This window comes from Zophobas morio, unplaced genomic scaffold (genome assembly GCF_036711695.1).
Source record: "Zophobas morio isolate AGI-343-1 ecotype UQ-CSIRO unplaced genomic scaffold, CSIRO_AGI_Zmor_V1 ptg000011l, whole genome shotgun sequence".
Lineage (NCBI taxonomy): Eukaryota > Metazoa > Arthropoda > Insecta > Coleoptera > Tenebrionidae > Zophobas > Zophobas morio.
Window position 1 is genome coordinate 24,434,229 of NW_026972116.1, and position 24,010 is coordinate 24,458,238.

At 28.5% G+C, this 24,010-nt stretch overlaps 2 protein-coding genes across 4 annotated transcripts in view; one reads left to right on the forward strand and one right to left on the reverse strand.

Annotated features, from left to right (window-relative positions):
- Positions 1-3: 3 nt before the first annotated feature.
- On the reverse strand, positions 4-1,697 carry LOC135126591 (stress-activated map kinase-interacting protein 1). The gene is made up of 5 exons (XM_064052619.1): positions 1,552-1,697; positions 962-1,505; positions 671-915; positions 286-624; positions 4-237 (listed from the first exon to the last, which is right to left on the reverse strand). The coding sequence occupies exons 1-5, from the start codon at positions 1,622-1,624 to the stop codon at positions 47-49; spliced, it is 1,392 nt and encodes a 463-aa protein (XP_063908689.1). The 5' UTR covers positions 1,625-1,697; the 3' UTR covers positions 4-46.
- A 5,227-nt stretch (positions 1,698-6,924) lies between these two features.
- Positions 6,925-24,010, forward strand: part of Crb (crumbs) — a 52,726-nt gene continuing 35,640 nt past the window's right edge. For 2 of the 3 annotated variants that reach the window (XM_064053687.1, XM_064053688.1), the window contains exons 1-5: positions 6,925-7,158; positions 16,647-16,996; positions 17,055-17,250; positions 17,316-17,929; positions 23,296-23,629. In XM_064053687.1, coding sequence (XP_063909757.1) covers positions 7,074-7,158; positions 16,647-16,996; positions 17,055-17,250; positions 17,316-17,929; positions 23,296-23,629 — 1,579 coding nt within the window. In that variant the 5' untranslated portion in view covers positions 6,925-7,073. The remainder of the gene's footprint in view (positions 7,159-16,646; positions 16,997-17,054; positions 17,251-17,315; positions 17,930-23,295; positions 23,630-24,010) is intronic. The other variant, XM_064053689.1, reaches the window with a different exon arrangement.

The window sequence follows — 24,010 nt, forward strand, 5'->3', positions numbered from 1 at the left end:
AAACAAAGTTCAAATTTTGGTATATTAATTAGAAACAATACAACTACTAAATAAGCGCTTTCTTTTTGTAGTATCTCCTCTCTTGAGCTGCTAAATACTCCTTTCGTGTATCACTAGACCGAAGTTCTAAAATCAGGCTAATTTTGTAAACTATTTCTTCAGCAGTTTCATGCTCAGCCTCAAAGTCGTAGCTTTTAAAGCTAGCGGAAGTCTGTAGCGTTGGACTAAACGTAGAAACTGAAAAAAAACAGTAATTCAATGTGACTAGTATTGACTAAAAAGTACCATTTTCTGGTGCACTTGAACTACCAAAATTTTGGCTGTAAATAATCCTAAAAATAGTTCTATTGCTCTTCACGTCCACGGTTTCACACCACGCTATCATATCCATATCGTGGTTAATTGGTTTCTGCTTAACTAAAACGAACTTTGAATTTTTTTGTACAGGGTCAATCTCAATTTTCTCTCCACTGATTCCTAAATGGATTTCTGTTTTCGCCCGCATTTTAGTAATCATGTAGACTTTGTAAGATTTATATAGTGGAGCCTCCATTGCCCTTTTATGCACGTCCATTAAATGTAAATCTGTTGTTATTTGTTTTTCTTGATCAGACTTTGATATATCTGGAAAAAAAAATTAAAACAAGTCAGAGGTTTTTGTTGGGTTTACCTTTAGATTTTTTATCACTTGTGTTGAAAGGTGACCTCATTATAATGACTGACTCAGATGTGTCAAAACTAACATACTTAGTGGGGTCTGTGTGCTCAACTAACCCTAAACAATGGAAACCAAATTTGGAAATATTTTCCCTTGCATCTAAACAAGGTAAGTCTCTATCTACCTCTCCATCTTCTTCTGTTATATATAGACCATAAGTGGTCACAGGTTTCCAGTGATAGTCTTCATACATTGTGCTAAACAAACCAGTTACTTTTTTGTTACAAAAGTCTCAATGTATACCTGCATTTCAGCAAAATCAGTCCAATTAATTCTGACACTTTAGCGCTTCCAATACAACAAATATTCATTGGATAATTCCTCTGATGCTCCGGCAACATGGTCAGAAAAATCCTATACTTCTTAGTCTGGAGGTTAACCTGCCCGCTGCCATCAAACTTCGCGAATTCAATAAAAGGATTCGATGGCATCATTCTATACTGTTTGAAGGTTTTAGAAAAAAGCGACTGTTTCACCTCACTAACAACCGGTTCCTTCCGAACAAACAAATCGTCCACTTGCTCTTGCGACAACTCAGAGTTATTGGTCTCCCATTTTACGTGTTTCATTCTACTTGTCTTTTTTCTAACTTGTTCTAACTTCTCCAAACGCGCAGCGGTGTTAGACCTGTATCTAATGGGAAAATCGGTGTCCAGTTGCAAGTCGTACGACTCGTGAGACAAGTCGTCTTCGTCCTCGCTGTCTTCGTCGTCTGGGTAAAGATCCAGGCTTTGTTTCAAGTGTTTTCGGACACCTTCCTCCCCAGCCATGATTAGCTCGCACATACCTGCAAACACGCGCTATAAATGGCTGCATTGTGGTGAAAAAGTTACCTGTGTCGTCTGTGGAAATGAAGGAGTTGCGTATGTGCGATAATAGCCAGTATTTGTTGTCGTATAGAGCCATAGCGGTTGTTTGTTTTGAAGGAAAAAAAGTAGGTTATGTTTTGACGTTTGACAGGCGTTGGCGTTGGGGGGCAGTGGCGGCGGCCTAATTAATTCCAACGGGGAAAAAGCGTATTTTTATTTTTCGCACTTAAATCCCTCACACTGTTAAATTTTCTACAGTAATTAAATAATTCAAAATTCAATACGAGCGACATATTAATCAAAATTTTAGAATGTTTACTATTACTAAGAAGTAGCAAATCTGCAGTATTTGTAAATTTCACAGATCGCTAGATGTACGAACATTTATAAAAGTCCCGTAAAACGATACATTACGGTTTTTTGTATAGTAAAGTAGGCTTTGATATTTTTTCTTTAAGTTGGATAAACTGATTTGATGATTTAGTTTTTTGTCTGTCAGTAGCACGGTGGTATAAGTAAGGTGTTTCAACTCCATTCATAAATTTTCATAAAACGGGCGCTTAAAAACTGGTATCGTAGTAGGTTGTGGGAGCTTAAGATGACCGCCACCATGTGGTAGTTACTTGTACTATTTGCGCTATCGACTGACGTTTGACATGACATTTGACGTATATTTCCCCTCATCTTTCAAAAAGATGTCACAAAACCTAACCTATAAAGCTGACATTTATGACAACTTGCATTCAAGGACATTTTTACGCAAATTTCATTCATTATTGTGGACAGTTTCATCATAGTATCCAGTAGACGGCGCTAGGAACTTTAAGCTCCCGTGGCCTTCTGGGATCTCTTCGAAAAAAGACCATTTTAAACTCGGAGTTCGCAGACCTGTTATATATGGCCGTGGTCAGTAGTCTGATTGACATTAATTTGCTTTGAGCTGGATTGCCACTTTTCTACTTCACTTATTAGATCAGAATTATTAGACGCAATTAAAAACCAAGCAAACGAATGTTTTAATTTTGTCAGCATTGATAATTTGTTTTTGTGACAGATTCACAGATCATTGCGACATTATTTAAAAAGAAAATGCCTAAAATAGTTTTACTGCAACAAAAAATTTCAATAAAAATATGTTTTTTGCAGTTTCGAAAAGACAGGCCCGATCTTTCTTTCGAAGAAGTAACTATTAGGGTCTCGAACATATGTTCTGTAATGTAAAACAACGTTGTAAAATATTTTTTAATTTTTTTTCTCATAGGTGGGAACATCAACTGTGGCGAAAATTTTATCAACAGGGGACCAAAATTTAAAAACATCACTATCTGGCAAGCGAAAACCAACGAATTTATATACAAATTATGTTTCGGAAAGACCTCCAACGACAAATTTGGCAACTTAATAAAAAAAAGAATATTTCACTGTAGATACTCTTTTGGCATATTCTAGGGAACAGTTGGAATTTAAAGGGGGGCGAACCACATTGTACAAAATTCTTACGTCAATGGGTTATAAACACAGGGAAGTAAATGGTGGCAAAATTCTATGTGAACAAAAACCTGAAAATTACTTTTTTGAGAACATATTTACAGTTTCTAAATTCTTGTGAAAATTTGACTTTCGTGTATTTGGATGAAACATGGATCTATCAAAATGGTTCGTCCATTCGTCGCTGGGTGCACGATAATGATCTAAAAATCAATCCCACCAAAATTAAAAGTGAAGGATCAAGGTTTACTATTCTCCACGCGGGTTGTTCAATGGGGTTTTTTAAATTCAAAAAATACAATTTTTCAAAATTGGGTGGTTAATCAGCTCATTCCTGTTTTGGCAAAGTTGAACCAAAAATGTGTGGTGGTTTTAGACAATGCACCATTCGGTTCACTTGGATAAACCACCCACTTTTTCTAGTAAAAAATGTGAAGTGCAGGAATGGCTCTTTAAACATAGTGTTGAATTTGACTAAAAAATTTCGAAAAAACAGTGGTGGGATTTAATTAAACCCTTCAGAAACGATAGAAAAAAAAGACATTTGGTAGACGAGACTTTAAGAGAAAGTGGCCAGGAAGTTCTTAGATTACCTTCGTACCATTGTCAATATAATCCAATTGAAATGACGTGGGGATTTTGTAAGAACTAGTACAACAAGCATATAAATTCTCAACCTTCATTAAAAAATAGGGTGGAGAATTTATGGCTTGAGGCGCTTTCTAAATGTACTCCAAGCATGTGGCAAAATTTTTGTAAACATTGTGAAAAACTTATTTTGGCAGATTGGGAAAAAAATATGGGAAATCTTTCGTACGAATCTATATCTCCTTTCATTATTTCGCTAGGTGAATCTGATTCTGAATCTGATTTTGAAAATGACGGTGATGATACAGATTTTCATAGCGAAATAATGAAAATGGAGTGAATTGTCTAGTACCTGCTAAGATAAGACTGAGTTTGATAATTGACATATTCACTAAGAAAATAATGGGTGGGTGGGCGGAGCTAGTACTTGCTAAGATAAGACTGATTGTGACGAATAACATGCTTTCTAAGAAAATAGAGGGAGAGAGGGCGGGGCTAGTATTTCTTAAGATAAGCCTGATTTTGGTAAATATTATATAAAAGAGTACAAGAACAAAAACGAAAAAAAAATCCACAAAAAATAAGGCTACAAAATGGTGGCAAAAACATATTTAAAAAATGATGCCAGCAAAAAATGGCGATAAAAAGAAGACAAAAGAATAAGACAAATGAAGAAGACAAAAGAAGAAGGCAAAAGAAGAAGGCAAAAGAAGAAGACACAAAAGATAACAAGAGAAAGGCGATATAAAACTACTAAAAAACACCAAAAACAACAAAGGAACAGAATAAACGCATAAAAAACGGAAAATAACTCCAAACAAGAAGATGAAAAGAGGCAAAGAAAACACGACAAAAATTCTATAAAACAATTGAATAAAAGAGGGAGAAAAAGCATCAAGAAGCGTAAAAGAAACCACGCAGTAAAAGAAAAATACAAAAAGGAGTCGACAAAAAAAAGCAATGAAAACACCAAAAAAAAACAACACAAAAAAAGACAAATAAGGCGGCAAAAACTATCAAAAAACGACAAAAAATGGTAAAAAAATTGGAGAACCAAAAGGTTACAAGAAACAGACAAAAAACGATTAAAAACTAGACCAAAATGGCGAAAAAAGACACCAAGAAACCAAAACAAAACTCCAAAGCGCCAAAAAAGAAGGACAACAAAAACACAAAAAAGGCGGCAAAAAGCGGACGAAAGACACTAAATAAGGAGATCAAAAAAAGGAGCAAAACAACGTATCAAAAAAAAAGACAATGCATTAAAAAATGGCAACAGGAAAGCACAAAAAAGACATCCTATAAAAACGCGATGAAAAAAATTACAAAAATACGACGACAAGGTAAAAACGATAAGAACGGCAACAAAAAAAGCTACAAAAAAGGCGACAAAAACTACGGTTTGCCACAAAAAAGAAATTAGACAAAAAGAAAGACGCCAAAAAAGCTAAAAAAAGAGATAAAAAAAAAGACAAAGAAAAGGGTAAGGAGAAAAATGCGATAAAAAAAACAACTGAAAAGCACTGAAAAAGCGACGAAAAGGCGATGAAAAATGACAACAAGATGAAAAAAGATGCCAAGAAAACACGCCAATAAAAGACAAAAAATAGATAAAAAGAGGACAAAAAAGGTTTCGAAGTTTCTAGAGTTCGAGATTTCTCAAAATTTTTCTCGATTTTTCAAAATGACTCGAAATTTCTCAAGATTTTTTAAAGTTTCACAGGGTTTCTCAAGATTTTTCAAGGTTTCGAAGTTTCTAGAGTTTGAGATTTCTCAAAATTTTTCCAGATTTTTCAATAGGTCTCAAAATTTCTCAAGATTTGTCAAGACTTCAAGATTACTCAAGGTTTCTCAAGATTTCCCCGAAATTTCTCGACGTTTTTCGACCCTTCTCAAGATTTTAAACTCGCTAAGGAAATAAAGGCTGGGCGGGGCTAGTATGTGTTGACTGATAAGACTGATTTTGGTAAATAACATACCTTCTAAATAAATAAAGTGTGGATGGTCGGGGCTAGTACTTTCTAAAATAAAATATTGGAAAAAGAAAATCCAAAGACATAAGTGAAAATAATGAAGGAAAGCAACTATTAGAAGTAGTCGAAGAGAGCAGATGGGAGATCTTGAGTGAAAATAAAACTTTTTTTAACAGCCTATGTTCTATTAGCTACCATGCCCACTCTACAAAAGAACATAAATTTGCCCCGCCCACCCACCCCGCCTCCATTTCGGTGATTGATATTATCTAGTGTTGATTTCGAAAGGTGAATCTTACATTCAACAGAAATAAAATCGTTTGAATAAGAATAACACGACATTTTTCGTTATAAATTTACCAAGGTAGTATGTGAAAAACTACCTGACGTACAACAAAATAAGTATAATTTTAGTTAGATCATCCACGTTATTACTTTGCACCAAATTTTAACCGTTTTCTTTTTTTTTTTAACTCTTCATGTATAGTAACGTTCTTATTAATAAGCGTTTGGAAGTACTTAGTAAAAGCAAATAAAGAGCACTTACGTAAGCAATAGTAAAAGCTATATAGATAAATCATTCAATTTAAGGCCGGAAAAATGTTTCAGAAGAGCTAAACCCATGAAAGCACTAGAGCAAGGTTGTTGTCTTTCACCAACTCTTTTAGTAATCTTAGAAAAGTGAAAAAAGAAGTTGGAAGATATGGAAATAGGCTGTTCACACAAGTCGAAATTTCCATTTCTAAGAAGGGTGGGCGAGCAGAACGAACTGATGATTGAGAATTAAAGATGAGATGCTAAATGTGGCATGGGACAATAGTCGTATGTAGAACCCCCATTCATATAAAAACAATGTTGAAGTGCAATTTTTGTGTTTGTTCCTTACATATAAAACAAACACTTACAAAATGCCGAATAACTGTTTTAAATAGCGTAAAGTTTTAAATGGATATCGTTAACTTGGTCATTGCTACTGAAAACTGAAAGTATCGGCAACAATATTTATATTTCTGGCATATTTTTTAACCTTTAATTTAATAAAACATAACCTAACGAAAAAAGTTCAGGGAATTTTTATTCTTCTGTATCGAATACCAACAAACTCACTAGATGTTCATGGCTAACCCTACTATATAAAGCTCCCAGTAGTGACGCCGCTGGTTAAATACAAAAAACCGCAATTAGCGTTAAATTAGTGCCACAGTATTATATATTTTACGATTTACGACAACGTTTAATGAATGTTTAAGTTTCATAATTAACCCCCTCCACTTGTGTAATTATTACCCATTTTGAATATTCCGTTGGCAGCTCCGCTCGCCGCCGAAATTCCCTAGAACAAAAACCACTGACATTGAACGTGTTGTGGTCATTTGAGTTTGTGGTCTGTTAATTTTGTGTTGTTGTTGCATTCAGCCTGTAATTAATAGCAAGTGATGTAGTTAGCGCCCCCAGAATCCGATAATCTTCCTTGATGTTAAAAAACATGTGCGACTCATGATTTTTCTAACACCACCTAAGATTTCTTCTTCAGCCATGAATTTGAAGACTTGGAGGTTGGAAGCGATTTCTGTTGTCTTAGGTAAGTCTGAGTCTTGACTTCCGGTTTCGAACACGGTTTAGGTTTTACGGCGACCGACGGTAATCCCGGAGATAGTATCTGTTTTTTCTGTGCACCTTGGTATTAGTCATACCCAGTCATGGTTAAGACATGGGAATTTCGCTATCAAGTGAACCCATTTGTTCTTGAGGTGTTTGATGAGGAGATACAGATTACTGGGGGTTCTGCGGAGACTCCGCAAGCGGGTTCTGTACCGTAAAAAATATGTGATTTGAAACCGCTATGGACATGTAGGTCATACAACTTTTGAACTCTTGGGAATATAATTGAGTGGAAATGTGAAATAATAGTGTTATGTAAAACTGGGATAGAATTTTAACGAGGTTGAGAAGGCGAAAAAATGTTGCAAAATTGGCTGGATTTTCGTAGATAATGGGTCTTATTGAACGTCGGTACAGGTGCTAAATTCATTATGTATGCACAGGCCTCTGCTCAAACTTTCGTTAAGTGTTTTACTTTGTTTTAAGAATAATAAAGAACGTGATTCCGAGTTTCCAGTCGAGTATGTAGAGTACGGCGAAGGGCAAACTATTGTTTGTCTGCTAGAGATATAGCCTTAATCTAATTATATTTTTATTATTTTTTAAGTAGCGTTTCAAGAGATTTTTTGTATGTGAATGCACTCATTAAAGGTCCAAATCACTAAATAAACCATTTGTGGGTTTAAAAGTTGCGTTGTGACGCAATCTGTACTTTTCATTATATTAAATAAACATTAAATTTTTCTTAGTTCTTCAGATAAGTAACTTTTACAGAAACAAGACAATTTTTCGCTGAGACCTTTTGTATGAAAATGACATGTGTTGAACTAGAACTACATAGATAGATATCTCCTTTGTTTAAATAAAAAAGTTAGAAAAAACGTTAAGTTGATGAACAGTTAAGAAATTAATGTTAGATTGTTTAGAGTTCTCATAGATTTTGTAGATAACACTAGTTGCACAAGAGCATGAATTTGTCATAGCCGAATCAGATATCTTATTTTTTACGGCAAAGCTAGTGACCACAAAAAACACGAAAAAAATTGATTGAAGACACTTGAAAATCAAAAGTTAGGCTCAATTTCCCCGAGCGCAAGAAAAGCAAAAAGTGGATAAAAATATTCAAAAAATTACAGTATGATCGTAAAATTTTCGATTTTTAATTGTGCAATTTTTCAATTTTTTAATGTTTAATTTTCTGGATTTTTTATTTCTCGATTTTTCATTTTCAATTTCCAGATTTTTATTCTTGAATTCTTCGATGTTGAACTGTTACCATTTGTGGTTTTTTAGAATTGTAGTGTTTTTTACTTTTCCGATTTTTCAATTTTTAGATACTTCAATTTATCGGTTTTTCAATTTTACATTTTTGAAATTTTTCAATTTCTCGATTTCTCCATTTTTAATGTTTTAATGCCGTTTTGATTACAATTTTTCGTTTTTTCAGTTTCTTAGATTTTTAATTTTTCAATTTTTTGGGTTCTCGATTTATAAATTTTCAATTTCTGGACTTAATTCTGTAATTTTTCTAGGTTTCAGTGCTAAGTACAATTTTTAAATTTTACGGTTTTTAGTTTTTTTTTAATTTTTCGATTTTTAATTTACCAATTTAATTTCTACTTTTCAGTGTTTAATTATATTTTTAATTTTTAAATTAATCAATTTGTCAACTTTTGAATTTTGTGATTTTACGATTTTTCGTTTTTTCAGTGTTCAAGATAGTTCAATTTTTGGATGTTTCAATTTTTCCTTTGTTTAATTTTTTGTTTTCATATTTAAATTTTTGATTTTTCAACATTTCAATTCCTCAGTTACCCTTTATGATTTTTCAATTTTCGGTTTTTAATTTTATAATTTTTCATTTTTTTAATGTTTAATTTTCTGGATTTTTTACTTCTCGATTTTTACTCTTGAATTTTTCGATGTTTCACTGTTACCATTTGTGGTTTTTAGAATTTTAGCGTTTTTTACTTTTCGGATTTTTCAATTTTTAGATACTTCAATTGATCGATTTTTCAATTTTACAATTTTGAAATTTTTCCATTTTTTGATTTCTCCATTTTTAATGTTTTAATGCAGTTTTTTGGTTTCTCGATTTTTAATTTTTCAATTTTTGGACTTTTAATTCTGTAATTTTCCGAGGTTTCAGTGTTTTTTAATTTTTAGATTTTACAATTTGTCGATTTTTAATTTATCCGTTCAATTTTTGCTTTTCAATATTAATTATAATTTTAATTTTTAAATTTATCAATTTTTCAACTTTTGAATTTTGTGATTTTACCATTTTTCGTCTTTTCAGTGTTTCAATTTTTCCTTTGTTCAATTTTTTGTTTTTATATTTAAATTTTTAATTTTCTAAAATTTCATTTTTTCAATTACCGTTTATGATTTTTCAAATTGGGTTTTTAGTTTTTGCAATTTTTCATTTTTTAATTTCATGATTTTTTTATAATTCAATTCTTATTAGATTTTCATTGTTACAAGTTTTTCATTTTAAATTTTTTTCTTTTTTTCAATTCTCCGGATTTTTAATTGTTTCATTTCTGAAGTTTTTAATGTTTGATTTTAAATTATCCCATTTTGCATTTCTCTATATTTTCTAATTTTCTATGTTTCGTTTTTAAATAATTCAATTTCCGAATCTTTGATTTTTCAATTCATACTTGATTTTTCAGTTTTCGAATTTTAGTTTGGCAACCTTCTATATATTTCATTTTTTAGATTTTTTAATTTCACGATTTTAAGTACATATTTCGTTTTTTCAATTTTATAATTTTACAGTTTTTCGATTTTTCAGTTTCAAAAAGTTGTAAAATCTTCAATAACATTGAAAGGTTAAAAAAATAAAGAAATTGAATAATCAAAAATTGAAAAATTAAAAAATCGGAAACTTGCAAAATTGAATAAACAAAAAATTTATTATCCGTTATTTTTATTTTATCTTTCTCTACTTTTAATTCTTCAATTATTCAATTTTTCAATTTTTAGATGTTTTAATTTTCTGTTCTTCAATTTGCCGTTTCTTCACTTTGTCCGTTTGCAATGTTTCAGTGTTACAATTTTTCAATTTTACGATTTTATTTATTTATATTATTGAAATATCTCAAATTGTTGAAATTTTGTTTTTACATTTTTTCGTTTTTTCAATTTTCTCAATTATTGTTTTCCGATTTTTCAATTTCACGATATTACAATTTTGCGGTTCTTCAGATTTTGGATATTTTAATTTTTCTTTTTTTTTTAATTTTTTGATTTTTCAGTTTCTGGATTTTTAATTTTTCGATTTTTCAATTTTTCTCTCATTCATTTTTTCTGTTTTTCAAAATACAGCCTGTTATTGAAAGGTACGTACAAAATAAAATCGGCAATTGGTCTCGAAGTATGGGTGCTAAAAGTTAAAAAAAGTTCAGGTAAAAGTGTTCTACTTTTAGAGATAAAAAATATTAAAATTTCTGTCCAAATTCGTTGTACACCTCTAATAAAAACATCATCTCTCGTTTCTATAGCAACATTTAGTCTTGACAAAAGTTTTATTGTTACAGTTGCTAGGATTTACTAAAATAAATTAATTTTACCTATTTATCCTTCAGTAGCGTCTAAAAAGATTGGATAAGGGTTAATTTTCCCCTTAAAATTTTGATAAGACAAAATAAGTTTTTCCGACTTCTTAGACTTCGCGAAGAACTGTCCATTTTGTTGTACGTACCTTTCAATAACACCCTGTATATATACATATTTCGATTTTTCAGTTTTTCGTTTGTTTATTTTTCGAGTTTTTAAATTTTTGAATTTTACGATTTTTCATTTTTGGGATTTTTCAAATTTTCGATATTTTAATTTTCGTTTTTACCGATTTTTAAGGATTTTTTACTTTTTCAATGAATTCATTTTTCGATTTTTAAAAATTTAGAAATTTTAATTTTTCGATTTTCTAATTGTACAATTTTGAAATTTTTTGATTTTTCAGTTTGTCAATTTTTAATTTTTTGGTCCAATTTTTGGTTTCCAATGTATTATTATATTTTTAATTTTTCAATTTTTCAAGTTTTGAATTTTTTGATTTTACCATTTTTCGTCTTTTCAATGTTCCAGATTTTTCAGTTTTTCGATTTTTCAATTTTTCCTTTGTTCAATTTTTTGTTTTCATATTTAAAATTTTGATTTTCAACATTTCAATTTTTCAATTTTCGATTTTTCATTTCCAGTTTCCTAATTTTTATTCTTGAATTCTTCAAGGTTTCACTGTTACAATTTGTGGCTTTTAGAATTTTTTAGTGTTTTTTTTCGATTTTTCAATTTTTATATACTTAAATTTATCGGTTTTTCAATTTTACAATTTTGAAATTTTTCCATTTTTCGATTTCTTCATTTTTAATGTTGTAATGCAGTTTTTTGGTTTCTCGATTTTTAATTTTTCAATTTTTGGACTTTTAATTCTGTAATTTTCCGAGGTTTCAGTGTTACAATTTTAAAAAAATTACTGTTTTTAGTTTTTTTAATTTTTAGATTTTTCAATTTGTCTATTTTTAATTTACCAGTTCAATTTTTCATTTTCAATGTTTAATTATATTTTTAATTTTTAAATTTATCAATTTTTCAACTTTTGAATTTTGTGATTTTACCATTTTTCGTCTTTTCAGTGTTTCAATTTTTCTTTTGTTCAATTTTTTGTTTTTATATTTAAATTTTTAATTTTCTAAAATTTCATTTTTTCAATTACCCTTTATGATTTTTCAAATTGGGTTTTTGGTTTTTGCAATTTTTCATTTTTTAATTTCACGATTTTTTTATGTTTTAATTCTTATTAGATTTTCATTGTTAAAAGTTTTTCATGTTAAATTTTTTCTTTTTTCCAATTCTCCGAATTGTTTTATTTTTGAAGTTTTTAATTTTTGATTTTAAATTATCCCAATTTTCCATTTCTCTATTTTTTCTATTTTTCTATGCTTCGTTTTGAAATATGTAATTCAATTCCTCAGTCTTCGATTTTTCAATTTTTGATTTTTCAGTTCTCGAATTTTAGTTTGGCAACCTTCTATATTTTTCATGTTTTCGATTTTTTAATTTCTCGATTTTAAATATTTCGTTTTTTCAATTCTCTAATTTTGGAGTTTTTCGATTTTTCAGTTTCTAGATTTTTAATTTTCCAATTTTTGCACTTTCCAAATTTTGATTTTTAATTTTCAATTTTAGGATTTTTCGATTTTTCAACTTCCGGATTTTTAATTTTTTTCATCTTCTCAATTTTTCCATTGTTCAGTTCTTTAAAAAAAAGAAAACACGAAAAGTTGATAAAATTGTTAAAGTGAAATATTGGATAAATGAAAAATCGATAAATTTCAAAAAGCAAAATATAAAATAAAATTGTCCAGGAATCGAAAAATCGAAAAATAGAAACAATAAGTTGTAAAATTTTCCATAATATTGAAACATCTAAAAAACTAAAAAAAAAACTGAGAAATTGAAAAATTGGAGAAACTGAAAATTCTAACATTGAAATGTAGAAAAACCGAAAAACTATAAAATGAAGACCTGAAAAATTACAAATTTTAATTTTCTGTTCTTCAATTTGCCATTTCTTCCGTTTGCAATGTTTCAGTGTTACAATTTTTCAGTTTTATGATTTTATTTATTTATATTATTGGAATTTTTCGAATTGTTGAAATTATGTTTTTACATGTTTTCGTTTTTTCAGTTTTCTCAATTTTTGTTTTCCGATTTTTCAATTTCACGATATTACAATTTTGCGGTTCTTCAGATTTTGGATATTTTAATTTTTCTTTTTTTTTTAATTTTTTGATTTTTGAGTTTTTGGATTTTTAATTTTTCGATTTTTCAATTTTTTTGTCATTCATTTTTTCTGTTTTTCAAAATGTATATACATATTTCGATTTTTCAGTTTTTCGTTTGTTCATTTTTCGAGTTTTTAAATTTTTGAACTTTACGATTTTTCATTTTTGGGATTTTTCAAATTTTGGATATTTTAATTTTCGTTTTTACCGATTTTTAAGGATTTTTTACTTTTTCAATGAACTCATTTTTCAATTTTTCAAAATTTAAAAATTTTAATTTTTCGATTTTCTAATTGTACAATTTTGAAATTTTTTGATTTTTCAGTTTGTCAATTTTTAATTTTTTGGTCCAATTTTTGGTTTCCAATGTATTATTATATTTTTAATTTTTCCATTTTTCAACTTTTGAATTTTTTGATTTTACCATTTTTCGTCTTTTCAGTGTTCCAAATTTTTCAGTTTTGCGATTTTTCAATTTTTCCTTTGTTCAATTTTTTGTTTATAATATTTAAAATTTTGATTTTTCAACATTTCAATTTTTCAATTTTCGATTTTTCATTTCCAATTTCCCGATTTTTATTCTTGAATTCTTCAAGGTTTCACTGTTACAATTTGTGGTTTTTAGAATTTTTAGTGTTTTTTTTTTTCGACTTTTCAATTTTTAGATACTTAAATTTATCGGTTTTTCAATTTTACAATTTTGAAATTTTTCCATTTTGGTGTCTCGATTTTTAATTTTTCAATTTTTGGACTTAATTCTGAAATTTTCCGAGGTTTCAGTGTTACAATTTAAAAAAATTTACTATTTATAGTTTTTTTAATTTTTGTATTTTTCAATTTGTCTGTTTTTAATTTACCAGTTCAATTTTTCATTTTCAATGTTTAATTATATTTTTAACGTTTAAATTTATCAATTTTTCAACTTTTGAATTTGGTGATTTTACCACTTTTCGTTTTTTCAGTGTTTCAATTCTTCCTTTGTTCAATTTTTTGTTTTTATATTTCAATTTTAAATTTTTTAACATTTCAATTTTTCAATTACCCTTTATGATTTTTCAAATTTTGGTTTTTGATTTTCCAATTTTTCATTTTTCAATTTCACGATTTTTTTATGTTTCAATTCTTATTAGATTTTCATTGTTAAAAGGTTTTCATTTTCAATTTTTTCTTTTTTTCAATTCTCCGAATTGTTTCATTTTTGAATTTTTTTAATTTTTGATTTTAAATTATCCCAATTCTCCATTTTTCTATGCTTCGTTTTTAAATAATTCAATTTCTCAATCTTTGATTTTTCAACATATACTCGAATTTTAGTTTGGCAACCTTCTATATTTTTAATTTTTTCGATTTTTTAATTTCTCGATTTCAAATATTTCGGTTTTTCAATTCTCTAGTTTTGGAGTTTTTCTTTAACTTCTGAATTTTTAATTTTTTTCATCTTCTCAATTTTTCCATTGTTCAGTTCTTAAAAAAAAAGAAAAAACGAAAAGTTGATAAAATAGTTAAAGTGAAAATTGGATAAATGAAAAATCGATAAATTTCAAAAAGCAAAATATAAAATAAAATTGTCCAGGAATCGAAAAATAGAAACAATAAGTTGTAAAATTTTCCATAATATTGAAACATCTAAAAAACTAAAAAAAAAAAACTGAGAAATTGAAAAATTGGAGAAACTGAAAATTCTAACATTGAAATGTAGTAAAACCGAAAAACTATAAAATGAGGACCTGAAAAATTAAAAATCGAGAAATTGAATAATGAAAAATTGAAACATTAAAAAATCGAAAACTTGCAAAATTGAATAAACAAAAAATTTATTATCCGTTATTTTTATTTTATCTTTCTCGATTTTTAGTTCTTCAATTATTCAATTTTTCAATTTTTAGATATGTTAATTTTTTGTTCTTCAATTTGCCGTTTGTTCAGTTTGTCCGTTTACAGTGTTTCAGTGTTACAATTTAACGATTTTATTTATTTATATTATTGGAATTTTTCGTATTGTTGAAATTTTGTTTTTACATGTTTTCGTTTTTTCAATTTTCTCAATTTTTTATTTTCCGATTTTTCAATTCCACGATATTACAATTTTAAGGTTCTTCAGATTTTGGATATTTTAATTTTTCTTTTTTTTTAATTTTTTTATTTTTCTGTTTCTGGATTTTTAATTTTTCAATTTTTCTATCATTGATTTTTTGTTTTTCAAAATGTATATACATATTTCGATTTTTCAGTTTTTCGTTTCTTCATTTTTTGAGTTTTTAAATTTAAATTTTTGAATTTTACGATTTTGGATTTTTGGGATTTTTCAAATTTTGGATATGTTAATTTTTCGTTTTTACCGATTTTTCAGGATTTTTTATCTTTTCAATAATCTCATTTTTCCGTTTTTCAAAATTTAGAAATTTTAATTTTTCGATTTTCTAATTGTACAATTTTGACATTTTTTGATTTTTCAGTTTGTCAATTTTTAATTTTTTGGTTCAATTTTTGCTTTCCAATATATTATTATATTTTTAATTTTTCAATTTTTCAAGTTTCGAATTTTATGATTTTATAATTTTTCGGTTTTTAAGTGTCAATTTTTGCTTTGTTCAATTTTTTGATTATTTAAATTTTAATACATATTTTGATTCTTCGAATTTGAATGTTACAAGTTTTTGACTTTATAGTTTTTTTTCTTTTTTCAATTCTCGAAATTTTTAATTGTTTAATTTTTTCATTTTAACAAGTTACAATTTTTGGAGTTTTTAATTTTTCGATTATTCAATTTCTCGATTTTGAAATTTTCAGTTTTTCGATGTTTCAATTTTTCCATTGTCCAATTCTTTAAAAAAATCGAAAAACTGAAACAACAAAATGTTGTAAAATCTTCAAATCAATCATCAAAAAACTAAAAACTAAAAATTGAAAAATTGAGAAATTGGAAAATAAGAGAAATATGAAAATTGGATAAGTGAAGCATCGAAAAATCAAAATATATAGAGATTGAAAATTCGTAAACTTGAAAAATCGATGAATTGTAATATTGAAATACAGAACTTGCAAAATCATCCTTTATTTTTCATTTTGTAAATTACGCAGTTGTTAATTTTTCTATTTCTCGTTTTTTCTTTTTTCAATTTTTCGATGTTTGTGTCAAAATTTTTCGATTTTTCAGTTTTACGATTTTGGAATATTTCGATTTTTGGTTTCATAATTTTTTATTGTTCAGTTTTTGATTTTACATTTTTTCGTTTTTTTTTTTCAATTTTTTAATTTTTCAATATTCGGATTTTGTAATTTATTTAAGTGTATACAAATGTAAAATAAAAAAAAATACTAGAAACAGCTTTTTCTTTGAAATATTTTTTATTACAATTACAATTAAATAAATAAAATCGTGAAATATTTCGCAGAAATGGCCACAATTGCCTAATGGAAAATTTTTATTCTGTGATGAACAATCTTTTTTCTTAGAGTAAATTCTGGCTTAAAACGATGATCTAATATTACATTAAAATATACAAAGCAGCAGCAATCTTATCTCCAGGAAACTTTAAGCAAACAACCTATAATAACTTCACATCACATCAAACATTGCAAATCCCCGAACAACCCAAAACCAAGCCATTGTTTAATAATTTCTTAACACTAAAAAAACACCGAATTAAAACATAAACCCGCCTCTTTATTTCAGCCGTATGTTACCTCGGTAGCACACACACCCTAAGCCTAGCCCCCTCAATCCAACCAGAAGCCTACTTTAACGGAACCTCGTACTTGCGCCTCCAGACCACAATCTCTCTGAAACGACAAACAGGCCTGAGCTTTCGGACATGTTCAGGTGGCACTCTATTCAAACAACAACAAAACGACGACTACTTCGAGCTGTACGTAAATTCCGAAGGCGTCCTATTTTCCGCGAAAACCGCAGGCCAGCAATTCGGGGCGAAAATCCAGGGCAATTTCCTCAACAACAAGTGGCATGTGGTGGTCCTACACTACGAACTGGGAAATTTGACGCTGCGGGTGGACAACGAACGAAGGGTAAAATAAAATCAGCAGCTACGCTGTCAGTCGAAATAACCTCCCGACTTTGTTATAGTTGATTGCGAATTCCACCTTCCAAAGCGAATTGTTGACAAGCCCGGGCCTGTACAACGAGGGCGCCTCGGTGCTTTTGGTGGGTAAGCAGTTCAACGGGTGCATTCTAGAGGGGCCGTCTCTGGTTTTCGACGAGTCTGTGATTTTATATAATTATAATGTGAGGTTCGAGAAGTGTCCAATCCCGGACGATAGTTGTAAGTATCCAAATAATAATAATAATAATAATAGTATTAATAATGTTGTCTGCGTCAAACTCAAGGTATACCCAAGGAAAATCTTCAAGGATATGACTCATGTACTAATGAACCCTGTATGCGTCGAGGCACCTGTCATAACAGCCAAAACGGCTACACCTGCTCGTGTCTACCGCGCTACACTGGAAAAAACTGCGAGTTTGAGATGAGCAATCCGTGCGATAAGAGCCCTCCGGTTTGTAAGAATGGCGCCTCGTGCACTTTTGACAATTCTGGGGAGTACACGTGTCGGTGTCCTCCGAATTTCACCGGAAAGAACTGCGAGCAGGAGGTCATAGTTCATCCGCAATGTCAACACAATCCGTGTCAAAATGGCGGCACTTGTACCTTTAATGGTGATATAGAGTGTCTGTGTTTGCCGGGGTTCTTCGGACCGAGATGCGAGTCGAACATCGACGAGTGTAAACCGAATCCTTGCAAAAATGGGGGAGTTTGTCACGATGGCTTGAATAATTTCACGTGCGATTGCAGCAGGACTGGATATACAGGGCGTTTGTGTGAGGTGGATATCAACGAGTGTTCGAAGAGTCCGTGTTTGAACCACGGTACGTGCTTCAATGTGTATGGAGGGTACATGTGCCAGTGTCCGCCGGGGTACGGAGGCTCGCATTGCCAAAATGTAAGAATTAAATTGATTTTTATTTCTGAGCGTTTCCGTCTGTTTGTCTATCTGTCTGTCTGTCTGTCCGAATTTTCATTAGATCTCTGAAATTACTGGACCTATTGTTGTCAAATTTTGTGTGTATATTAGGTAAAACGCTAACGAAAATTTGGATAATCGTCCCCATCAACAATAGGATGACGTCACCTGGAAAACTTACATGGAAAATTTGTTTAAATTTTATAAAATAAGTCATGCGGGTGTGGTTTATGAATCCGTGCTGTTGTCCGTTATTAATAATAATAATAGTTTATTTTGATTTTTCAATTTTTCGATTTAATAGTTATCCAATTTTACGAGTTTGAAATTTTTACAAGTTTTTTTTTGATTTTTTAATTTTATTATTTTGCAATTTTTACAAATTCGAAATTTTTGGTTCTTAAATACCTATTTATATTTTTCATTTTTTTTTGTTTCTACAGTTTTTGAAGTGTTCAAGTTCAAATTTATGAATTTTTCGATTTTGTATTTTTTTAATTCGTCAATTTTTTGGAATTTAAATTTTGAGATTTTTAGGTTTTCAGCTTTTGAATTTTTCGATATTTGTTTGTTCAAAGCTTTCGATCTGCCAATTTTTCGAGTTTTTAAATTTCAATTTTAGATTTGGCAGTGTTTTTTGATCTCTCAATTATACAATTTTTCGATTTTTCAGTTTCTCGATTTTTAATTTTTAAAATCTTTCAATTTTTCGTTTTTTCAATATTTAGCGTTTTCAATTTCCCGGTTTTGCGATTTTTAAAAATTTTAATTTTGCATTTTTCAGTTTTTCGATTTTTCATTTTTATTTTTGAATATCTAGATTCTTATCTCGGATTTGTTAGTTCTTTGAGTTTTTAAATTAAAATTTTTGAATTTTTGGAATTTTCAGTGTTTAAATTTTTGATTTTTCAACTTTTCGATTTAATAGTTTTTCGATTTTCGAATTTTGCGACTTTGAAATTTTAAAATTTTGAGATTTCTCAATTTTTCGATTTTTTAATTTTATGATTTTGCAATTTTTGGTTTTCCAATATTTATATTTTTCATTTTTTTGTTTCTTCAGTTTTTGGAGTGTCCAAGTTTAAATTTTTGAGTTTTTCAATTTTAGGATTTTGCATTTTTTAGAAATTTTAATTTTTCGTTTTTCAGTTTATCGACTACAAATTTAAATTTTTCGATTTTTCAATTTTTCGATGTTGAATATTTCAATATTTTTGGATGTTTAGATTCTCATCCCGGATTTGTCAGTTTCTCGGTTTTTAATTTTTCAATTTTTCTACTTTTGAACTTTTAAGATTTTCCAACTTGTATAGAGTTTTCATTATCAGTTTCAATTATTGTTTTTAAAATTTTTCGATTTTTCGAATTTCGATTTTTTTCTGTTTTTTTAAATTTCAAAATTTCACGATTTTTTAATGTCGATTTTTAATTTCGATTTTCAACCTTTCATCAGTTCTTTGAGTTTTAAAATTTAAATTTTGGAATTTTCAGTACTTAGATTTTTGATTTTTCAAATTTTCGATTTAATATACATATATTTATTCGAAATTTTTGGTTCTTAAATACCAATTTATATTTTTCATTTTTTTTGTTTCTACAGTTTTTGGAGTGTTCAAGTTTAAATTTATGCATTTTTCGATTTTGTATTTTTTTTTAATTCGTCAATTTTTTGGAATTTAAATTTTGAGTTTTTTGCAGTTTTTGGATTTTTCAGTTTTCCGATTTTTAAGTTTTTGAATTTTTAGGTTTTCAGCTTTTATTTTTCGATGTTTGTTTGTTCAGAGCTTTCGATTTGCCAATTTTTCGAATTTTTAAATTTCAATTTTAGATTTCGCAGTGTTTTTTGATGTCTGAATTATACAATTTTTCGATTTTCCAGTTTCTCCATTTTTAATTTTTAAAATCTTTCAATTTTTCGTTTTTTCAATATTTAGCGTTTTCAATTTCCCGATTTTGCAATTTTTAAAAATTTTAATTTTGCGTTTTCCAGTTTTTCGATTTTTATTTTTGAATATCTAGATTTGTCAGTTCATCGAGTTTTTGAATTAAAATTTTGGAATTTTCAGTATTTACATTTTTAATTTTTCAACTTTTCGATTTAATAGTTTCTCGATTTTCCAATTTTGCGACTTCGAAATTTTAAAATTTTGAGATTTCTCAATTTTTCGATTTTTTAATTTTATGATTTTGCAATCTTTTGAAATTCGCAATTTTTGGTTTTCCTATATTTATATTTTTCATTTCTTGTTTCTTCAGTTTTTGGAGTGTTCAAGTTTAAATTTTTGAGTTTTTCAATTTTTCGATTTTGTATTTTTTGAGTTAATCGATTTTTGTATTTTTTTTATACGTCAATTTTTTTTTAATTTAAATTTTGAGTTTTTGTAGTTTTTGGATTTTTCAACTTTTGAATTTTTCGATATCTCGTTGTTGAAAGCTTTCGATTTGTTAATTTTTCGAGTTTTCAAATTTCAATTTTTGAATTTTCCCATTTTTCGATTTCGCATTTTTTAGATTTTTCAATTTTTCGATTTTGCAATTTTCAGTTTCTCAATTTTTTATTATTTGAATCTTCCGTGATTTCAATGTTTAGCCTTTTCAATTTTACAATTTTGCAATTTTTAGAAATTTTAATTTTTCGTTTTTTCAGTTTATCGACTACAAATTTAAATTTTTCGGTTTTTCAATTTTTCGATGTTGAATATTTGAATATTTTTGGATGTTTAGATTCTCATTTCGGATTTGTCAGTTCATCGAGTTTTTAAATTTAAATTTTTAAATTTTTGGAATTTTCAGTTTTTTAAATTTTTGATTTTTCAACTTTTCGATTTAATAGTTTTTCGATTGTCCAATTTTTCGATTTTTGAATATTTATATTTTTTGGAGTGTTAAAAGTTTAAATTTTTGATTGTGTTTTTTGAGTTTTTCAATTTTTCGATTTTGTTTTTTTAGTTTTTCAGTTTTTCGATCTTGTATTTTTTTCAATTCTTCAATTTTTGAAAATTTAAATTTTGAGTTTTTACAGTTTTTGGATTTTTCAGTTTCTCAACTTTTGAATTTTTGGATATTTGGTTGTTCAAAGTTTTTAATTTTTCAATTTTTCTAGTTTTCAAACTTCTATTTTTGAATTTTCTAATTTTTCGATTTCCCAATTTTCAATTTTTTGAATTTTTAAATATTTCGTTTTTTTCAATATGTATTTAATTTTTTAAATTTTCCAATTTCGCAATTTTTAGAAAATTTAATTTTTCGTTTTTCATTTTTTCTACATGTATTTATTCAAAGTTTTGAATTTTTCGAATTTTCAATTTCAATTTATTGAATTTAAAAAGTTTCTTTTCATTTTTTCGGTTTTTCGAGTTTTTAAATTCCATTTTTTTGGGTTTTTGGAATTTTCAATGTTTTTATTTTTTTGTTTTTCACATTTTCGATGTAAACAGCGCGTCAAAAGTTATGGATATTTTAATTAATTTAACTTAAGCCTAGTTAAATATTTGGAAAAGTAAAAAATAAATAATAATAAAGATGGTTTTCATCGATATCCCTAACTTTTGACACACAGTTTAATAGTTTTTCAATTTTCGATTTTTTATTTTAGGATTTTGCAATTTTTCCAAGTTTTAAGTTTTTGGTTTTTGAATACATATTTACGTTTTTATTTTTTTTTTGTTTGTTCAGTTTTTGAGTGTTCAAGTTAAAATTTTGGGTTTTTAAATTTTTCAATTTTGTATTCTTTGATTTTTTCGATTTTGAAATTTTTCAATTTTTTACTTTTTCGTTTTTTAATTTTTCGATTTTCCAGTTTCTCGATTTGTAAATATTTTATTTTTCAATTTTTAGACTTTTTAACTTGAATTTTTCAATATTTGAATATATAGATTTCGGGTTGAATTCTTCAGTTTTTCGAGTTTTCAACTTTTGATTATACAATTTTTAGATTTTAAAGTCCTTAGATTTCGCAGGTTTGTCATTTTTCAGTTATACAGTTTTACAATTTTTGGATTTTAGAGTTTTTCAGTTCCCCAGTTTTTATTTTTTCGAATTCAATGTTTGCATTTTTCAATTTTTCGATGTTAGAATTTCTAGGCTTTTGAATATTTGGATTTTACAATTTGTTCAATTTTTGGATTTTGAAATTTTAATTTTTGAATTTTCCCATATTTCGATTTCGCAATTTTTTAGATTTTTCGATTTTTAGTTTTCGCAGTCTTTTTTGATTTCTCAATTATGCAATTTTTCAATGTTGCCATTTTTAGTTTCCCAATTTTTAATTTCTTGAATTTTTGATCTCTCAATTATGCAATTTTTCAATGTTGCAATTTCTAGTTTCCTAGTTTTTAATTTTTTTAATTTTTAAATATTTCGTTTTACCAATATTAAAACTTTTCAAATTTTCCGATTTTGCAACTTTTAGAAATTTTAATTTTTAGTTTTTCACTTTAACTTTGCAAATTTTTCAATTTTTCAACTATAGTCTATATATATTTATTATTCTACTATTTTTTAGTTTTACAATTTGTGGATTTTCAGTTTCTTGATTTTTAATTTTTCGTTTTTTTGAATTTTCCTTTCTTCACTTTTTTGAGTTTTCAAATGTATATTTTTCACTTTTTCAACTTTCGAAATTTCCATTGTTTAAATTTTTCGGTTTTTCAAGTTTTCCGTTTAATTTTTCGTTTTTTCAATTTTGGAGTTTTTAATTAATTTTTTTCAGTTTTTAGGTACATATTTAATTTTTCAATCAAAGAAATTTAAACTGAAATTTTGCATCATCATGACGCCGTGTTGAGTTTTTACCAAAACGTCCAGATTTTTGGAAAAAAAATCAAAATCATAAAACAACATTTTGCGAATTAATTTTGAATCTGCAAAACCGAACGCTTTGAAATCTTGCAAACGTTTTAAAATTATGATAAGCATGATACATTTTTGGTCAAAATATATTTGCTTATCCCCTCCACAAAGTCGATGACGTCACCTCAAAGTTTTGCCGAATAAATCCTATCTAAAATGTCTAAAATACAATGAGTCTGCACTTGTGATTTATCATTCCATTCATATTTTTAGGATTTGCTTATACAGGTGACTCAAAAAAATTAATGAATGCGTGAATTTATTTTATTGACTGAATGGTTTGAACTTTTGGAGATGTTTTAAAGTTATCATAAGCATAGTAAAAAAGTAGTCGCATTCTTTCGTATAAACATAAACAGTCGAAGTTAATCATAAATCAAATTTTAAATTTTTTAAAGAAGCGAGGTCTATCGACCTATACACGTCAAGAACGAGGGAAGTTCTGTCGACGATTTTTTTCAACGCTACATTTTTTTTGATCGGCTTTGTTTCAGAGCCTGAACGAGTGCATGTCGCAGCCCTGCCTCAACCACGGCCTGTGTATCGACAACGTCGAAGGTTTCTTGTGCCGCTGCCCCCCGGGCTTTGGCGGCGAGCGGTGCGAGGCGGAAGACCGCCAGATTCTGTGCGATCCGAACAAGTGCCACCCCCAGGCCGACTGTGTCGAGTCTGGCAACACGTTCGGGTGTGTCTGTAAGCCAGAATATCCAGGTAGCTATCCAAATTGTTCGGTTGACGGTATCTGTGTGAATAATCCTTGCAAAAACGGTGGGACGTGCACTCCGTGGAATGGGTACTTCAATTGTTCATGTTTGGCAGGGTTCACAGGTATGGAGAATTTTGAACAAGTTTAAAAAAAAAAACAAAATATAGCGGGAAATTTAAACTAACGCTTTCTCAAGATATAGGCATGCTTAACGAAAACAATCTAACACGTGTTTTCTACACTAACTTTATTTGCTGTTGATTTTTACAAGCTTTCTCTTTGCATGCTAGCGTATGTCTTTTGTTGAAACAGCAAGGTTTTACAACTGACTTATTCACAGCTGGGTGCCTTCTGCTGCACAAGTGGAGTGGAAGTGGTAACTTTTGCCTAATGGCATCACGTGTTAAAGGGATTTTGCACCTGGTTACGCAGGTATTTTATTTGGTTGTTTTCATTTCTGTGTGTTTGCATGCTTTAACGTCACACTCGGACGAAATAATTGT

Bases quoted from the DNA above. Each gene is read 5' to 3' on its own strand.
- LOC135126591 (XM_064052619.1), bottom strand. From the start codon at position 1,624: ATGGCTCTATACGACAACAAATACTGGCTATTATCGCACATACGCAAC. The intron at 1,506-1,551 runs GTAACTTTTTCA...GCGTGTTTGCAG, and splicing joins CATTTCCACAGACGACACAG to GTATGTGCGAGCTAATCATG. The intron at 238-285 runs GTACTTTTTAGT...GTTTTTTTTCAG, and splicing joins TTCAAGTGCACCAGAAAATG to TTTCTACGTTTAGTCCAACG.